Raw genomic sequence first — 19,233 nt, 5'->3', positions numbered from 1 at the left:
TGTACTAAATATACAATCTGTTGTGCCCTTACAGGAAAACACGTGTAACATTGTGGTTATGCCGAGGTTTATACTGTTGTCTTAACAACAACAACAACATAGACGTTCATCTCCACAGTGTGTCTCCCTTGATAGTCGTTGGTCACTCTACACTCCAACGGTTCTATTTTAAGACTGTCAGTTTCCCTTTGAAATGGCTCAGAACCAGGGCTATATAAATACTTTTTTTTTAAATGTCCTCTTTCCGCCCTCCCCCTCTTTCTCATCCTTTCTCTTATCTCCCTCCCTCCCACCCTCCCCCATGCCGATTGAAGGAGCCTTACTGTAAGATGTGTGTCGATGTGTGTGAAGGATTGAAGGGTGGTGGGGGGAACTGATAGCTTAAATCCTCACATGGTGCCCTTTTGATATTTGAACCCCCAACCCCCAAAGAGGCATTTGGGTAAGCTCTACCCCTTTGGGGGGCCACACCAAAGGAACCAGGCGACGGTACACCAGCACACGACCACGAGTCAGAGGTCAGAGATTGGTGCGTCCGAGGTAGAGGTCGACCGATTATGATTTTTCAACGCCGATACTGATTTATTAGAGGACCAAAAAAAGCCAATGTTGATTAATCGGACGATATATATATATATATATTTGTAATAATGACAATTACAACAATACTGAAAGAACACTTTTATTTTACCTTTTAATATAATACATAAATAAAATCTATTTATTCTCAAATAATGAAACATGTTCAATTTGGTTGAACTAATAAAAAACACAGTGTTGGAGAAGAAAGTAAAAGTGCAATATGTGCCATGTAAAAAAGCAAACGTTTAAGTTCCTTGCTCAGAACATGAGAACATATGAAAGCTGGTGGTTCCTTTTAACATGAGTCTTCAATATTCCCAGGTACGAAGTTTTAGGTTGTAGTTATTATAGGAATTATAGGACTATTTCTCACTATATAATTTGTATTTCATATATCCTTTGACTATTGGATGTTGTTATAGGCACTATAGTATTGCCAGCCTAATCTTGGGAGTTGATAGGCTTGAAGTCATAACCAGCGCTGTGCTTCAAGCATTGCGAAGAGCTGCCGGCAAACGCAGGAAAGTGCTGTTTGAAAGAATGCTTACGGGCCTGCTGCTGCCTACCGCCGCTCAGTCAGACTGCTATATCAAATCTTAGACTTAATTATAATTTAATAAACACACAGAAATACGAGCCTTGGGTCATTAATATGGTCAACTATCATTTTGGAAAAAAACGAATTCCTTCAGTGAAATACAGAACCGTTCCGTATTTTATCGAACGGGTGACAACCCTAAGTCTAAATTTTGCTGTTACATTGCACAACCTTCCGCGTTATGTCATAATTATGTAAAATTCTGGCAAATTAATTACGTTCTTTATAGGAAGAAATGGTCTTCACACAGTTCGAAACGAGCCAGGCGGCCCAAACTGCTGCATATACCCTGACTCTGCTTGCACTGAACGCAAGAGAAGTGACACAATTTCCCTAGTTAATATTGCCTGCTAACATGAATTTCTTTTAACTAAATATGGAGGTTTCAAAAATATATACTTGTGTATTGATTTTAAGAAAGGCTTTGATGTTTATGGTTAGGTACGTTGGTGCAGCGATTGTGCTTTTTTTGCGAATGTGCTTTTTTTCGCAAATGTGCTTTTGTTAAATCATCACCCGTTTGGCGAAGTAGGCTGTGATTCGATGATATATTAACAGGCACCGCATTGATTATATGCAAAGCAGGACAAGCTAGATAAACTAGTAATATCATCAACCATGTGTAGTTAACTAGTGATTATGTTAAGATTGATTGTTTTTTAATAAGATAAGTTGCTAGCTAGCATTAAAACATAACTTTGCTCCTTTCTGCACTCGCATAACAGGTGGTCAGCCTGCCACGCAGTCTCCTCGTGGATTGCAATGTAATCGGCATCCAAAAATGCCGATTACCGATTTGTTATGAAAACTTGAAATCGGCCATGCCGATTTAATCGGTCGACCTCTAGTCTGAGGGTAGTAGTTGAGTTTGAAGCCTGAGTGTAACAATACATCCATACTATATAAAGGGAATAGTTTACCATTTTGGATTGAGAGTATTAAGTGAGTCGGGACAGGTGACAAATAACTAGACGCTGTATAGAAGGCTGGCTTGCCACCATACAGACAGACAGACACGCAGTGATGTTTGTTACGAATCTGCTGGTTGGAAGCAGTGTGTGTGTGTGTTTGTGCAGTTGATTATTCTTTTCGGTCCTTGGTATAGAATAGCTGTGTGTGTGAGTGCCTGGTAGTAATGAGGTGTGTGTGTGTGAGAGAGAGAGAGATGATAAGCTGGGGAAGAGAGAGAGGGAATGTCAAAGAAGAGCTAGAGGGGAGAGGGAATGTATTAAAGGAGTGGGGGACTCTATCTCTTACTGACAATGACTCTCCCTGCCTTACTACTGATCACTGAACCACTACCTAGGAGGAGAAACGGGGAGGGAGGGGGGAGGTTTCCTGAAGGTCAGCTAGAACGATTGAGAAAATGCACAAGAGGGAAGTTGAAAGGTGGGGAGGTGCGTAATCATGTGTCTTGGACGCAGCTTGCTTGTATGACACAGCAAGGTTACAAGTCCCATGATGGTCTCTGTTACCAAGGGAACCGTATTGCAACTGCCTCTTAAAGCTGCAGTCAGCGATTTAAATACCCTCCAACAGCCTGGTGCGTAAACATCAAAGTTTCGTCCCATATTCATTCCTTTCTCTACTGGAAGCCATGGTGGGGAATGTATGCAAAGGCTTTGTATCGTAGTTGGCAAGCCCCATTTCACTGCCGCCACTAGATCATAGTGACACGCGCTCCGAATGTCAAAATAGGTGCTTTATGCTGTTGCAGACAGATGCCGAAGACTTAAGAATACATGTCAGTGAGAGGAGCAATTGGATTAGCATACATTTAGCTGTTGGGTGTTTTGGAACAGTAGGATCTACTATAGTATGTGTCACAATTTTTAATATGGTATTTGTCAAGGCGCCATGGTATTTTTTTCCTGTGGTATTTCAACAGGCAGGGGGCTAAATGTTTGCCGTGTGACTAACACTCCTGACACACTCACACAGATTGGTACCATTTTATGACAGACAGGATTCTTTGTGTTTTTACAAGTCTTGTCTGACCCTTGTGTGGAGAGAGTGAGAGAGAGAGAGCATGAAAAAGTGAGAGGAAGGTAGAGAGACACAGAGAGAGACAGACCACTGTAAATACAACCCATATGATTATTTATTTTCCCTTTTGTAATTTATTTGCCCATCGTTACAACACCGTATATAGACATATGACATTTTGAAATTTCTATATTCTTTTGGAACTTCTGTGAGTGTAATGTTGACTGTTAAACAATACAAATTATTTCACTTTTTGTTTATTATCTACTTCATTTGCTCTGGCAATATTAAAATGTGTTTCCCATGCCAATAAAGCCCTTGAATTGAATTGTGAGAGACCGAGAGGGGAGGGGAGGGGGGGGGGGGGGGGGGGGGGGACAGAGTTTATAGCTGGGGGTTTATGATAGCAGTGAGTGATGTCTCTGTAAGGTCGAGGCCTCATAAAGAGACAGGCAGTCAATGAGAGAGGTAGACTTTATCTCAGCCTAGCACAGAGCAGGAGAGAGCTGTGGTAGTGAAGGTTACTGGGCCTGTATTCACAAAGTAACTCCGAGTAGGAGTGCTGATCTGGGATCAGTTTATCCTTTTAAAATCATAAATGAATAAGATGATACGGACAGAGAGGACCTGATCCGAGATCAGCATTCCTACTGTACTCGGAGACACTTTGTGAATACGGTCAGGCACTGGACAGTCCGGTAGACTTGCTCTCCATTCAAGAGACTTGATTATGAATTTGGCTTACGAATGTTTATTTGTTTCGGACGGTCTCTTCTAAAAATGTAGGTGTTGGAGGTACTTTATATTAGCAATTAATGGGAATGTTTCATGATACTCCTAAAGTGATTATGAATATTCACAGTATGTAACAAATTCCTGTATGGAAATATGGACTTATAAATAAAACAATTAACAGGTAGGATCATGTCCTTGACGACCTACCTTGTCATCCTTAATCCATCATCACGTTTCTTTAATAAAAGTTGAATATGTACTTTAACACACGGAGCATCACCATTCAGCACAACGAACGTCTGGTGTTAAGGTCCGGATCATGTTTTTTTACTCAGACATTTCTCTCTTCTGGAATATTCGTGCTAAATCCAAACCTCCTGTCCATATCAGCATTACTACCTCACTAATGGAAGGCCCCAGCCCTTCTGTAACCAGTTCCCAAATCCACCCAAGACCGTTTATGACCAGTCTCCTATACCGGGGTATTTCGATATACCAGCGGTATGATTTTCAATACGCCACTGCTTATAACTATACAGTAAGTTGAGTATAACTATAAGAAATCTAAGATGTGTCATTCTATGCAGCTCAGGGCTCCAGCTATGCTTTAGGTTTGTAACTTGTTAGCTAAGTGGCTAGATGTCAAGATCAAGCTTCTTGGTTACTGCAGAGATATTCAATCCCCTCCTGGATCAAGATCCCTGTTGCCTAAATAGTTTTGTGCGTTAAAAAATAAAAAATAAATAGTGCCCCCTGTGTGCACTTCCGGTAATACCGTATATCCCGGTATGGTACAGAAACGGTATGAAAATCTTACCCCCAAGGTGCTAGATTTACCCCTTACCCCCAAGGGGCATAGTCTTACCCCCAAGGGGCATAGTCTTACCCCCAAGGGGCATAGTTTTACCCCTGACCCCCAAGGGGGGGCTTAGTTTTACCCCTGACCCCCAAGGGGGGGCTTAGTTTTACCCCTGACCCCCAAGGGGGGGGGGGGCTTAGTTTTACCCCTGACCCCCAAGGGGGGGCTTAGTTTTACCCCTGAATAGTTTTACCCCTGACCCCCAAGGGGGGGCTTAGTTTTACCCCTGACCCTCAAGGGGGGGCTTAGTTTTACCCCTGACCCTCAAGGGGGGGCATAGTTTTACCCCTGACCCCCAAGGGGGGGCTTAGTTTTACCCCTGACCCCCAAGGGGGGGCTTAGTTTTACCCCTGACCCCCAAGGGGGGGGGGGGCTTAGTTTTACCCCTGACCCCCAAGGGGATAGTTCTACTAGATCTGAATGGTTTGGATCTTTTCCACCTAACCTGTCAGAGGGCAAGTTGTAGTCTCGAAAAGCCGACCCTAGGCATCAGTGACTAGGGCCTGGTTTCAATGATGAACTCTTTTGTCATAGAGGAACTATGTCCCTGCCTAAGTCACTACTTTATCAGCTTGAATAAAATACAATATGGTAGCTACTAAGATGCAGGTCAGAGGTTATTTTTAATGAGTGCATTTCACAAGTGGCTTAAAAATATATATATTTAACCTTTATTTAACTAGGTAAGTCAGTTAAGAACTAATTCTTATTTACATTGACTGCCTACCGGAGAATAGTGGGTTAACTGCCTTGTTCAAGGGCAGAACGACAGGTTTTTACCTTGTCAGCTCGGGGATTCGATCCAGCAACCTTTCGGTTACTGGCCCAACGCCCTATCCACTAGGCTACCCGCCGCCCCAGTTTGTGTTAACTAACTTCACTAAAACCACTGCAAAGGTTTTGCCTGCAAACTTTGGTTTTGAACCGGGACGTTGTAGCAAGTCTGCTTGGTGATAATTTATTTTAATTTGTACGTTTTTTTTAGGAGAATTGTCTGAAGAGGACCCACCCCAGAACAGTTTTTCCCCCGTTATCAAACTTGCCAAAAGATTCCATCATTGAAACCTAGTCACTGTCGCCTAGGGTCTGGGTTTACAAGACTAGGCAAGTTGAAGCTAGTATTACCACATGATCCAATCCTGATGATATCTGGCTTAATGTGACTAGAGGTTACGGGTTAGGGCCTGAGGGTTGGTTTGGAATGGAGCCGATGTTGGTGTCTGTCCTGTCCACTAACTAGTTCTTTATGGCAGTCATTACCCTGCTGTGTCCAGGCCACATTAGCAGAGCAGCGATTAGCCCTGCTGTCTGTCTGTCTTCATCTCTCTCTATCTCTCTCTATTATCTCTCTTTTTCTCCCCCTGCCCCACTCCCATCCCCTCTCCCTCCCTACATCTCTCTGCCCAGGCCTATTTTAGTTTTAAGTTGTGTCTGAGGCCCCGGACGTGAATAATTCAACACACTGACCTTCTGGTTGGACTGTTCTGTTGGTGGAAGGAGGTGGGGTGGGGGAACAGAGGGGAGCGGGGCAGGGGTGGGTCGAGGGTGAGGTCTAGTCTCCATTTTCAGTCTTTAACGTAATATTTTGGAAGCAGTGGGTGCGGTTGTGTCTGAGCTGTGCTGTAGTTTCTGGGGGGATTTCTGTAAGCATCCCACAATGCATGTGTCTGAGGTGGATTCAATTTAAAGGACTATTGATTTACCTTTTGTGTTTTTTTTTTTTTTTTTCAGCTGTGATCGACTGTAACAGCAATTGGAAATGCGAAGAAAAGGTCCCGTCCTTCTCTAGTCAGCGGGAAAAATAAATAAAAATCGACTAGTCAGCTACAATGTGTCATTACCATAATGGTTAATTGAACGTATAGGTTATGTAATGTGGTTTTCTGTACGGTACCTTCCTTGTAGCGACCGTGTCTTCTTGGATAACCTAGAATGTTCTTTGCAGTGCATTTTTCTCAGTCTCTCTCTCTCTCCTGTCTTATTCCAGGCTGTTCAACCTGACCCTGAAAAAGCTGATCATGCTGAAGGAGCTGGACAAAGACCTGACGTCTGTGGTCATCGCTGTCAAACTACAGGTGCCGCCTGACCCGAGATCACTATCGTAGACTGTTTTCATTGAATTCTACCCATCTCTCTCCCCGCCCACCTCTTCTCTTCTTCTGTTCAATGCCCAGCATTCCTCAATTCCATCTCTCCCTCCTCTACTCTCCATCACTCGTCTCTTGTTCTTCTTATACTCTGTCCTTCCCCTCTCACTCCCCTGTTCTCTCCCTTTCCCATCCTTTTCCCCTCTCATCCATCCACCCCGTCTGTCTCTGTTGATAAAGGCTGATTTTGTTTGGACTCTGTGGTACGTCAATGATCATCTTTAACCAGATCTACTCTACCCTCCCTCCCCTCGCTCGCTCTCTTTCTTTCTTTCTCTCCCCCCCCCCCCAGGGTTCTAAGCGTATCCTGAGGTCCAATGAGATCTTGTTGTCTTCAGCGGGACTGACAGAGACAGACCTTCAGCTCACCTTCTCTCTACAGGTACAATACTACTACTATTACAAATACACTAGGGCTGGCCTTGCACACTACTACTGTTACACATACTGTACAGTAGGGCTGGCCTTGCACACTACTACTGTTACACATACTGTACAGTAGGGCTGGTCCTGCACACTACTACTGTTACACATACTGTACAGTAGGGCTGGTCCTGCACACTACTACTGTTACACATACTGTACAGTAGGGCTGGTCCTGCACACTACTACTGTTACACACACTGTACAGTAGGGCTGGCCTTGCACACTACTACTGTTACACACACTGTACAGTAGGGCTGGTCCTGCACACTACTACTGTTACACACACTGTACAGTAGGGCTGGCCTTGCACACTACTACTGTTACACACACTGTACAGTAGGGCTGGCCTTGCACACTACTACTGTTACACATACTGTACAGTAGGGCTGGTCCTGCACACTACTACTGTTACACATACTGTACAGTAGGGCTGGTCCTGCACACTACTACTGTTACACACACTGTACAGTAGGGCTGGTCCTGCACACTACTACTGTTACACACACTGTACAGTAGGGCTGGCCTTGCACACTACTACTGTTACACACACTGTACAGTAGGGCTGGTCTTGCACACTACTACTGTTACACACACTGTACACTAGGGCTGGCCTTGCACACTACTACTGTTACACACACTGTACACTAGGGCTGGCCTTGCACACTACTACTGTTACACACACTGTACAGTAGGGCTGGTCTTGCACACTACTACTGTTACACATACTGTACAGTAGGGCTGGTCCTGCACACTACTACTGTTACACACACTGTACAGTAGGGCTGGTCCTGCACACTACTACTGTTACACACACTGTACAGTAGGGCTGGCCTTGCACACTACTACTGTTACACACACTGTACAGTAGGGCTGGTCCTGCACACTACTACTGTTACACACACTGTACAGTAGGGCTGGCCTTGCACACTACTACTGTTACACACACTGTACAGTAGGGCTGGTCCTGCACACTACTACTGTTACACACACTGTACAGTAGGGCTGGCCTTGCACACTACTACTGTTACACATACTGTACAGTAGGGCTGGTCCTGCACACTACTACTGTTACACACACTGTACAGTAGGGCTGGCCTTGCACACTACTACTGTTACACATACTGTTCAGTAGGGCTGGTCCTGCACACTACTACTGTTACACACACTGTACAGTAGGGCTGGCCTTGCACACTACTACTGTTACACATACTGTACAGTAGGGCTGGCCTTGCACACTACTACTGTTACACACACTGTACAGTAGGGCTGGCCTTGCACACTACTACTGTTACACACACTGTACAGTAGGGCTGGCCTTGCACACTACTACTGTTACACATACTGTACAGTAGGGCTGGCCTTGCACACTACTACTGTTACACACACTGTACAGTAGGGCTGGCCTTGCACACTACTACTGTTACACACACTGTACAGTAGGGCTGGTCCTGCACACTACTACTGTTACACATACTGTACAGTAGGGCTGGTCCTGCACACTACTACTGTTACACACACTGTACAGTAGGGCTGGTCCTGCACACTACTACTGTTACACATACTGTACAGTAGGGCTGGCCTTGCACACTACTACTGTTACACATACTGTACAGTAGGGCTGGCCTTGCACACTACTACTGTTACACACACTGTACAGTAGGGCTGGTCCTGCACACTACTACTGTTACACATACTGTACAGTAGGGCTGGTCCTGCACACTACTACTGTTACACATACTGTACAGTAGGGCTGGCCTTGCACACTACTACTGTTACACATACTGTACAGTAGGGCTGGTCCTGCACACTACTACTGTTACACACACTGTACAGTAGGGCTGGTCCTGCACACTACTACTGTTACACATACTGTACAGTAGGGCTGGCCTTGCACACTACTACTGTTACACATACTGTACAGTAGGGCTGGTCCTGCACACTACTACTGTTACACATGCTGTACAGTAGGGCTGGCCTTGCACACTACTACTGTTACACATACTGTACAGTAGGGCTGGTCCTGCACACTACTACTGTTACACACACTGTACAGTAGGGCTGGTCCTGCACACTACTACTGTTACACATACTGTACAGTAGGGCTGGCCTTGCACACTACTACTGTTACACATACTGTACAGTAGGGCTGGTCCTGCACACTACTACTGTTACACATACTGTACAGTAGGGCTGGTCCTGCACACTACTACTGTTACACACACTGTACAGTAGGGCTGGTCCTGCACACTACTACTGTTACACATACTGTACAGTAGGGCTGGTCCTGCACACTACTACTGTTACACACACTGTACAGTAGGGCTGGTCCTGCACACTACTACTGTTACACATACTGTACAGTAGGGCTGGCCTTGCACACTACTACTGTTACACACACTGTACAGTAGGGCTGGTCCTGCACACTACTACTGTTACACATACTGTACAGTAGGGCTGGTCCTGCACACTACTACTGTTACACATACTGTACAGTAGGGCTGGTCCTGCACACTACTAATGTTACACACACTGTACAGTAGGGCTGGTCCTGCACACTACTACTGTTACACATACTGTACAGTAGGGCTGGTCCTGCACACTACTACTGTTACACATACTGTACAGTAGGGCTGGTCCTGCACACTACTACTGTTACACATACTGTACAGTAGGGCTGGTCCTGCACACTACTACTGTTACACATACTGTACAGTAGGGCTGGTCCTGCACACTACTACTGTTACACACACTGTACAGTAGGGCTGGTCCTGCACACTACTACTGTTACACATACTGTACAGTAGGGCTGGTCCTGCACACTACTACTGTTACACATACTGTACAGTAGGGCTGGTCCTGCACACTACTACTGTTACACACACTGTACAGTAGGGCTGGTCCTGCACACTACTACTGTTACACATACTGTACAGTAGGGCTGGTCCTGCACACTACTACTGTTACACATACTGTACAGTAGGGCTGGTCCTGCACACTACTACTGTTACACACACTGTACAGTAGGGCTGGTCCTGCACACTACTACTGTTACACATACTGTACAGTAGGGCTGGTCCTGCACACTACTACTGTTACACATACTGTACAGTAGGGCTGGTCCTGCACACTACTACTGTTACACATACTGTACAGTAGGGCTGGTCCTGCACACTACTACTGTTACACACACTGTACAGTAGGGCTGGTCCTGCACACTACTACTGTTACACATACTGTACAGTAGGGCTGGTCCTGCACACTACTACTGTTACACATACTGTACAGTAGGGCTGGTCCTGCACACTACTACTGTTACACACACTGTACAGTAGGGCTGGTCCTGCACACTACTACTGTTACACATACTGTACAGTAGGGCTGGTCCTGCACACTACTACTGTTACACATACTGTACAGTAGGGCTGGTCCTGCACACTACTACTGTTACACACACTGTACAGTAGGGCTGGTCCTGCACACTACTACTGTTACACATACTGTACAGTAGGGCTGGTCCTGCACACTACTACTGTTACACACACTGTACAGTAGGGCTGGCCTTGCACACTACTACTGTTACACACACTGTACAGTAGGGCTGGTCCTGCACACTACTACTGTTACACATACTGTACAGTAGGGCTGGTCCTGCACACTACTACTGTTACACATACTGTACAGTAGGGCTGGCCTTGCACACTACTACTGTTACACATACTGTACAGTAGGGCTGGTCCTGCACACTACTACTGTTACACACACTGTACAGTAGGGCTGGTCCTGCACACTACTACTGTTACACATACTGTACAGTAGGGCTGGTCCTGCACACTACTACTGTTACACACACTGTACAGTAGGGCTGGCCTTGCACACTACTACTGTTACACATACTGTACAGTAGGGCTGGCCTTGCACACTACTACTGTTACACACACTGTACAGTAGGGCTGGTCCTGCACACTACTACTGTTACACATACTGTACAGTAGGGCTGGCCTTGCACACTACTACTGTTACACATACTGTACAGTAGGGCTGGTCCTGCACACTACTACTGTTACACATACTGTACAGTAGGGCTGGTCCTGCACACTACTACTGTTACACACACTGTACAGTAGGGCTGGTCCTGCACACTACTACTGTTACACATACTGTACAGTAGGGCTGGTCCTGCACACTACTACTGTTACACACACTGTACAGTAGGGCTGGTCCTGCACACTACTACTGTTACACACACTGTTCAGTAGGGCTGGTCCTGCACACTACTACTGTTAAGTTCATGTTTTAAGTATCCCTATATTTCTGTTATTACGGGGCTATCACTCAGTCAAGAGTGCGCATGCGCAGGAAGTCTAGTCGTTGTTGGACCTAGCCTTGAGTGTAATGGCTACCTTGTAGTGTGTTCATATAGTAGAGTAAACTTTGTTAAACTGGAACCTTGTCGTTGTGTCATTTCGAGTTAACAACTACTGTTACACACACTGTACAGTAGGGCTGGCCTTGCACACTACTACTGTTACACACACTGTACAGTAGGGCTGGTCCTGCACACTACTACTGTTACACACACTGTACAGTAGGGCTGGCCTTGCACACTACTACTGTTACACACACTGTACAGTAGGGCTGGTCCTGCACACTACTACTGTTACACACACTGTACAGTAGGGCTGGCCTTGCACACTACTACTGTTACACATACTGTACAGTAGGGCTGGTCTTGCACACTACTACTGTTACACATACTGTACAGTAGGGCTGGTCCTGCACACTACTACTGTTACACATACTGTACAGTAGGGCTGGTCCTGCACACTACTACTGTTACACATACTGTACAGTAGGGCTGGTCCTGCACACTACTACTGTTACACATACTGTACAGTAGGGCTGGTCCTGCACACTACTACTGTTACACACACTGTACAGTAGGGCTGGCCTTGCACACTACTACTGTTACACATACTGTACAGTAGGGCTGGTCCTGCACACTACTACTGTTACACATACTGTACAGTAGGGCTGGCCTTGCACACTACTACTGTTACACACACTGTACAGTAGGGCTGGCCTTGCACACTACTACTGTTACACACACTGTACAGTAGGGCTGGCCTTGCACACTACTACTGTTACACATACTGTACAGTAGGGCTGGTCCTGCACACTACTACTGTTACACATACTGTACAGTAGGGCTGGCCTTGCACACTACTACTGTTACACATACTGTACAGTAGGGCTGGTCCTGCACACTACTACTGTTACACATACTGTACAGTAGGGCTGGCCTTGCACACTACTACTGTTACACACACTGTACAGTAGGGCTGGCCTTGCACACTACTACTGTTACACACACTGTACAGTAGGGCTGGCCTTGCACACTACTACTGTTACACATACTGTACAGTAGGGCTGGTCCTGCACACTACTACTGTTACACATACTGTACAGTAGGGCTGGTCCTGCACACTACTACTGTTACACACACTGTACAGTAGGGCTGGCCTTGCACACTACTACTGTTACACATACTGTACAGTAGGGCTGGTCTTGCACACTACTACTGTTACACATACTGTACAGTAGGGCTGGTCCTGCACACTACTACTGTTACACATACTGTACAGTAGGGCTGGTCCTGCACACTACTACTGTTACACATACTGTACAGTAGGGCTGGTCCTGCACACTACTACTGTTACACATACTGTACAGTAGGGCTGGTCCTGCACACTACTACTGTTACACACACTGTACAGTAGGGCTGGCCTTGCACACTACTACTGTTACACATACTGTACAGTAGGGCTGGTCCTGCACACTACTACTGTTACACATACTGTACAGTAGGGCTGGCCTTGCACACTACTACTGTTACACACACTGTACAGTAGGGCTGGCCTTGCACACTACTACTGTTACACACACTGTACAGTAGGGCTGGCCTTGCACACTACTACTGTTACACATACTGTACAGTAGGGCTGGTCCTGCACACTACTACTGTTACACATACTGTACAGTAGGGCTGGCCTTGCACACTACTACTGTTACACATACTGTACAGTAGGGCTGGTCCTGCACACTACTACTGTTACACATACTGTACAGTAGGGCTGGCCTTGCACACTACTACTGTTACACACACTGTACAGTAGGGCTGGCCTTGCACACTACTACTGTTACACACACTGTACAGTAGGGCTGGCCTTGCACACTACTACTGTTACACATACTGTACAGTAGGGCTGGTCCTGCACACTACTACTGTTACACATACTGTACAGTAGGGCTGGCCTTGCACACTACTACTGTTACACATACTGTACAGTAGGGCTGGTCCTGCACACTACTACTGTTACACATACTGTACAGTAGGGCTGGTCCTGCACACTACTACTGTTACACACACTGTACAGTAGGGCTGGCCTTGCACACTACTACTGTTACACATACTGTACAGTAGGGCTGGCCTTGCACACTACTACTGTTACACATACTGTACAGTAGGGCTGGTCCTGCACACTACTACTGTTACACATACTGTACAGTAGGGCTGGTCCTGCACACTACTACTGTTACACACACTGTACAGTAGGGCTGGCCTTGCACACTACTACTGTTACACATACTGTACAGTAGGGCTGGTCCTGCACACTACTACTGTTACACACACTGTACAGTAGGGCTGGTCCTGCACACTACTACTGTTACACACACTGTACAGTAGGGCTGGCCTTGCACACTACTACTGTTACACATACTGTACAGTAGGGCTGGTCCTGCACACTACTACTGTTACACACACTGTACAGTAGGGCTGGCCTTGCACACTACTACTGTTACACATACTGTACAGTAGGGCTGGTCCTGCACACTACTACTGTTACACATACTGTACAGTAGGGCTGGTCCTGCACACTACTACTGTTACACATACTGTACAGTAGGGCTGGTCCTGCACACTACTACTGTTACACACACTGTACAGTAGGGCTGGCCTTGCACACTACTACTGTTACACACACTGTACAGTAGGGCTGGCCTTGCACACTACTACTGTTACACATACTGTACAGTAGGGCTGGTCCTGCACACTACTACTGTTACACACACTGTACAGTAGGGCTGGTCCTGCACACTACTACTGTTACACATACTGTACAGTAGGGCTGGTCCTGCACACTACTACTGTTACACATACTGTACAGTAGGGCTGGTCCTGCACACTACTACTGTTACACACACTGTACAGTAGGGCTGGTCCTGCACACTACTACTGTTACACACACTGTACAGTAGGGCTGGCCTTGCACACTACTACTGTTACACACACTGTACAGTAGGGCTGGTCCTGCACACTACTACTGTTACACACACTGTACAGTAGGGCTGGCCTTGCACACTACTACTGTTACACATACTGTACAGTAGGGCTGGTCCTGCACACTACTACTGTTACACATACTGTACAGTAGGGCTGGTCCTGCACACTACTACTGTTACACACACTGTACAGTAGGGCTGGCCTTGCACACTACTACTGTTACACATACTGTACAGTAGGGCTGGTCCTGCACACTACTACTGTTACACACACTGTACAGTAGGGCTGGTCCTGCACACTACTACTGTTACACACACTGTACAGTAGGGCTGGCCTTGCACACTACTACTGTTACACATACTGTACAGTAGGGCTGGTCCTGCACACTACTACTGTTACACACACTGTACAGTAGGGCTGGCCTTGCACACTACTACTGTTACACATACTGTACAGTAGGGCTGGTCCTGCACACTACTACTGTTACACATACTGTACAGTAGGGCTGGTCCTGCACACTACTACTGTTACACATACTGTACAGTAGGGCTGGTCCTGCACACTACTACTGTTACACACACTGTACAGTAGGGCTGGTCCTGCACACTACTACTGTTACACATACTGTACAGTAGGGCTGGCCTTGCACACTACTACTGTTACACATACTGTACAGTAGGGCTGGTCCTGCACACTACTACTGTTACACATACTGTACAGTAGGGCTGGCCTTGCACACTACTACTGTTACACATACTGTTCAGTAGGGCTGGCCTTGCACACTACTACTGTTACACATACTGTACAGTAGGGCTGGTCCTGCACACTACTACTGTTACACATACTGTACAGTAGGGCTGGCCTTGCACACTACTACTGTTACACACACTGTACAGTAGGGCTGGTCCTGCACACTACTACTGTTACACATACTGTACAGTAGGGCTGGTCCTGCACACTACTACTGTTACACATACTGTACAGTAGGGCTGGTCCTGCACACTACTACTGTTACACATACTGTACAGTAGGGCTGGTCCTGCACACTACTACTGTTACACATACTGTACAGTAGGGCTGGCCTTGCACACTACTACTGTTACACATACTGTACAGTAGGGCTGGCCTTGCACACTACTACTGTTACACACACTGTACAGTAGGGCTGGCCTTGCACACTACTACTGTTACACATACTGTACAGTAGGGCTGGCCTTGCACACTACTACTGTTACACATACTGTACAGTAGGGCTGGCCTTGCACACTACTACTGTTACACACACTGTACAGTAGGGCTGGCCTTGCACACTACTACTGTTACACACACTGTACAGTAGGGCTGGCCTTGCACACTACTACTGTTACACATACTGTACAGTAGGGCTGGTCCTGCACACTACTACTGTTACACATACTGTACAGTAGGGCTGGTCCTGCACACTACTACTGTTACACACACTGTACAGTAGGGCTGGTCCTGCACACTACTACTGTTACACATACTGTACAGTAGGGCTGGCCTTGCACACTACTACTGTTACACATACTGTACAGTAGGGCTGGTCCTGCACACTACTACTGTTACACATACTGTACAGTAGGGCTGGCCTTGCACACTACTACTGTTACACATACTGTACAGTAGGGCTGGTCCTGCACACTACTACTGTTACACACACTGTACAGTAGGGCTGGCCTTGCACACTACTACTGTTACACATACTGTACAGTAGGGCTGGCCTTGCACACTACTACTGTTACACATACTGTACAGTAGGGCTGGCCTTGCACACTACTACTGTTACACATACTGTACAGTAGGGCTGGTCCTGCACACTACTACTGTTACACATACTGTACAGTAGGGCTGGTCCTGCACACTACTACTGTTACACATACTGTACAGTAGGGCTGGCCTTGCACACTACTACTGTTACACACACTGTACAGTAGGGCTGGTCCTGCACACTACTACTGTTACACACACTGTACAGTAGGGCTGGTCCTGCACACTACTACTGTTACACATACTGTACAGTAGGGCTGGCCTTGCACACTACTACTGTTACACATACTGTACAGTAGGGCTGGTCCTGCACACTACTACTGTTACACACACTGTACAGTAGGGCTGGTCCTGCACACTACTACTGTTACACATACTGTACAGTAGGGCTGGTCCTGCACACTACTACTGTTACACATACTGTACAGTAGGGCTGGTCCTGCACACTACTACTGTTACACACACTGTACAGTAGGGCTGGTCCTGCACACTACTACTGTTACACATACTGTACAGTAGGGCTGGTCCTGCACACTACTACTGTTACACATACTGTACAGTAGGGCTGGTCCTGCACACTACTACTGTTACACACACTGTACAGTAGGGCTGGCCTTGCACACTACTACTGTTACACATACTGTACAGTAGGGCTGGCCTTGCACACTACTACTGTTACACATACTGTACAGTAGGGCTGGTCCTGCACACTACTACTGTTACACACACTGTACAGTAGGGCTGGTCCTGCACACTACTACTGTTACACATACTGTACAGTAGGGCTGGTCCTGCACACTACTACTGTTACACACACTGTACAGTAGGGCTGGTCCTGCACACTACTACTGTTACACATACTGTACAGTAGGGCTGGTCCTGCACACTACTACTGTTACACATACTGTACAGTAGGGCTGGTCCTGCACACTACTACTGTTACACACACTGTACAGTAGGGCTGGCCTTGCACACTACTACTGTTACACATACTGTACAGTAGGGCTGGCCTTGCACACTACTACTGTTACACATACTGTACAGTAGGGCTGGTCCTGCACACTACTACTGTTACACATACTGTACAGTAGGGCTGGTCCTGCACACTACTACTGTTACACATACTGTACAGTAGGGCTGGTCTAGCAACTGAGGCTATTTACATAGGAATGGGGTCACCACTCACAACTACAGCCTGGACATTTTTTCCCTGACCAGGTCAAATGTTCAAGTGTCCTGGACCTGTTCAGTAAGGGATAAACACCGATGTTCTGTACATTGCCCTGAAGAAGGCACGGTGATGCCGAAACGTGGGTGTTTAAAAATAATTTAAAAAATGACCCGATGTATTACTGGGAGGTTGTACATATGGAGTGTGTGACTCTTTTTGTTTTTCTAGCTTCCAGTTTATTCTCCGTTAGTCAGCACCTCCACACTAAATCATTTTCTCTGGGCGTGCGCCGGCTCATGTTTTTTTACTGTACGTTAACAGTGCCTCGGCTCTTGGCGGAGTTCATTTTTCCCCCCTAGGCGTTATATTATTATCTGTCCCGGAGACATCCGACTGTCCCGTTGTTATCTGAATCAGAAACGAGTAGTCAGCAACACTGTGGTATAGTAACACAAACGCACGAAAACAGTCGCATTTATTGAGGTCAGTTGTTTCTGTACGCGGTTAACGGGGTTATTACAGACTGCAGAACCGGGGGAGATTTCATATCTTCAAGTCGGTTGAACTTTCCGTTGAAAGTTGCCGGCCAGCGCTCCGTCAGTGTAGGTTAGTCTGATTTTGGGGGGGGGGGGGTTACGAGATGTGACCCATCACGTCCTGGAGTCGGAGACCGGTCGCAGAACAGAAACGTTAACGCAACACTCTGATTTGATATCTCGTGTAATTATAGAGTCTGACGATGGGATGGTCATGGTTCTCTCTGTGTGTGTGTGTGTGTCTGTGTGTCTGTGTGTACCCTCACAGTACCCCCACTTCCTGAAGAGAGACGCCAACAAGCTTCAGATCATGCTGCAGCGTCGCAAACGCTATAAGAACCGAACCATCCTGGGCTACAAGACCCTGGCTCTGGGTCACATCAACATGGCTGAGGTACGGCACTTACCTCCATTTTTTAAAAACCTTTTTATTCAACCTTAACCTCTATTCGACATTTTTAATCAATTCCTATTTCATCTCGATTCATCCTTGATTTAACGTATGTTTGATCAATTTTCACCACGCCTTTACAAGTTGTCCAGAAAGGAAATGGGTTCCTGGCCTGAGGGCCATTCTGGCTCAGACAAGGCTACTTGCTTCACGTAGATCTATCTTTACAGTAGCTAACAGTTGGTTTTTAAAGTCTATTTTTGCCTTTTAGCTAACATCTATTCAACCTTCATTCAACCAGCGACACCTTTTATCAAGCCATTGGTAAAATTCGGTGTAACCACCGCACTGTCACAACACTCCGTGTCATTCTGACACGCTCTAACCCAAAGCTCTGGCAGTGTTTTTGAAGTTTCATAAAAGAACTGCGCTGTAGCTGCTGCATTGTGTGTGTGTGTGTGTGACTGCTGTGTAATAGGATGTGTAGACTTCATTAACACAGCCAGAGTGTGACCAGACTGCAGAGAGAAGGGGGGGGGGGAGGAGAGAGCTGATGCTGTTCTGAACACCAGCCTTTGTACAGAATATGTGGTAATCCCTTTCTGTTACCCTCTGTGTTCTATTTTCTCTGTCCCTCTCTGTCTGTCTCTCTCTCTCTGTGTGTGTGCTCTC

At 46.3% G+C, this 19,233-nt stretch overlaps 1 protein-coding gene across 1 annotated transcript in view; it reads left to right on the top strand.

Annotated features, from left to right (window-relative positions):
* Positions 1–19,233, top strand: part of LOC120049769 (phosphofurin acidic cluster sorting protein 1-like) — a 63,573-nt gene that overhangs the window by 24,753 nt on the left and 19,587 nt on the right. The window contains exons 2-4 of the mRNA XM_038996173.1: positions 6,748–6,835; positions 7,200–7,289; positions 18,439–18,564. Coding sequence (XP_038852101.1) covers positions 6,748–6,835; positions 7,200–7,289; positions 18,439–18,564 — 304 coding nt within the window. The remainder of the gene's footprint in view (positions 1–6,747; positions 6,836–7,199; positions 7,290–18,438; positions 18,565–19,233) is intronic.

This window comes from Salvelinus namaycush, chromosome 6, assembly GCF_016432855.1.
Source record: "Salvelinus namaycush isolate Seneca chromosome 6, SaNama_1.0, whole genome shotgun sequence".
NCBI classification, from domain to species: Eukaryota; Metazoa; Chordata; class Actinopteri; order Salmoniformes; family Salmonidae; genus Salvelinus; species Salvelinus namaycush.
This window is presented reverse-complemented; position numbering and strand designations above follow the sequence as displayed.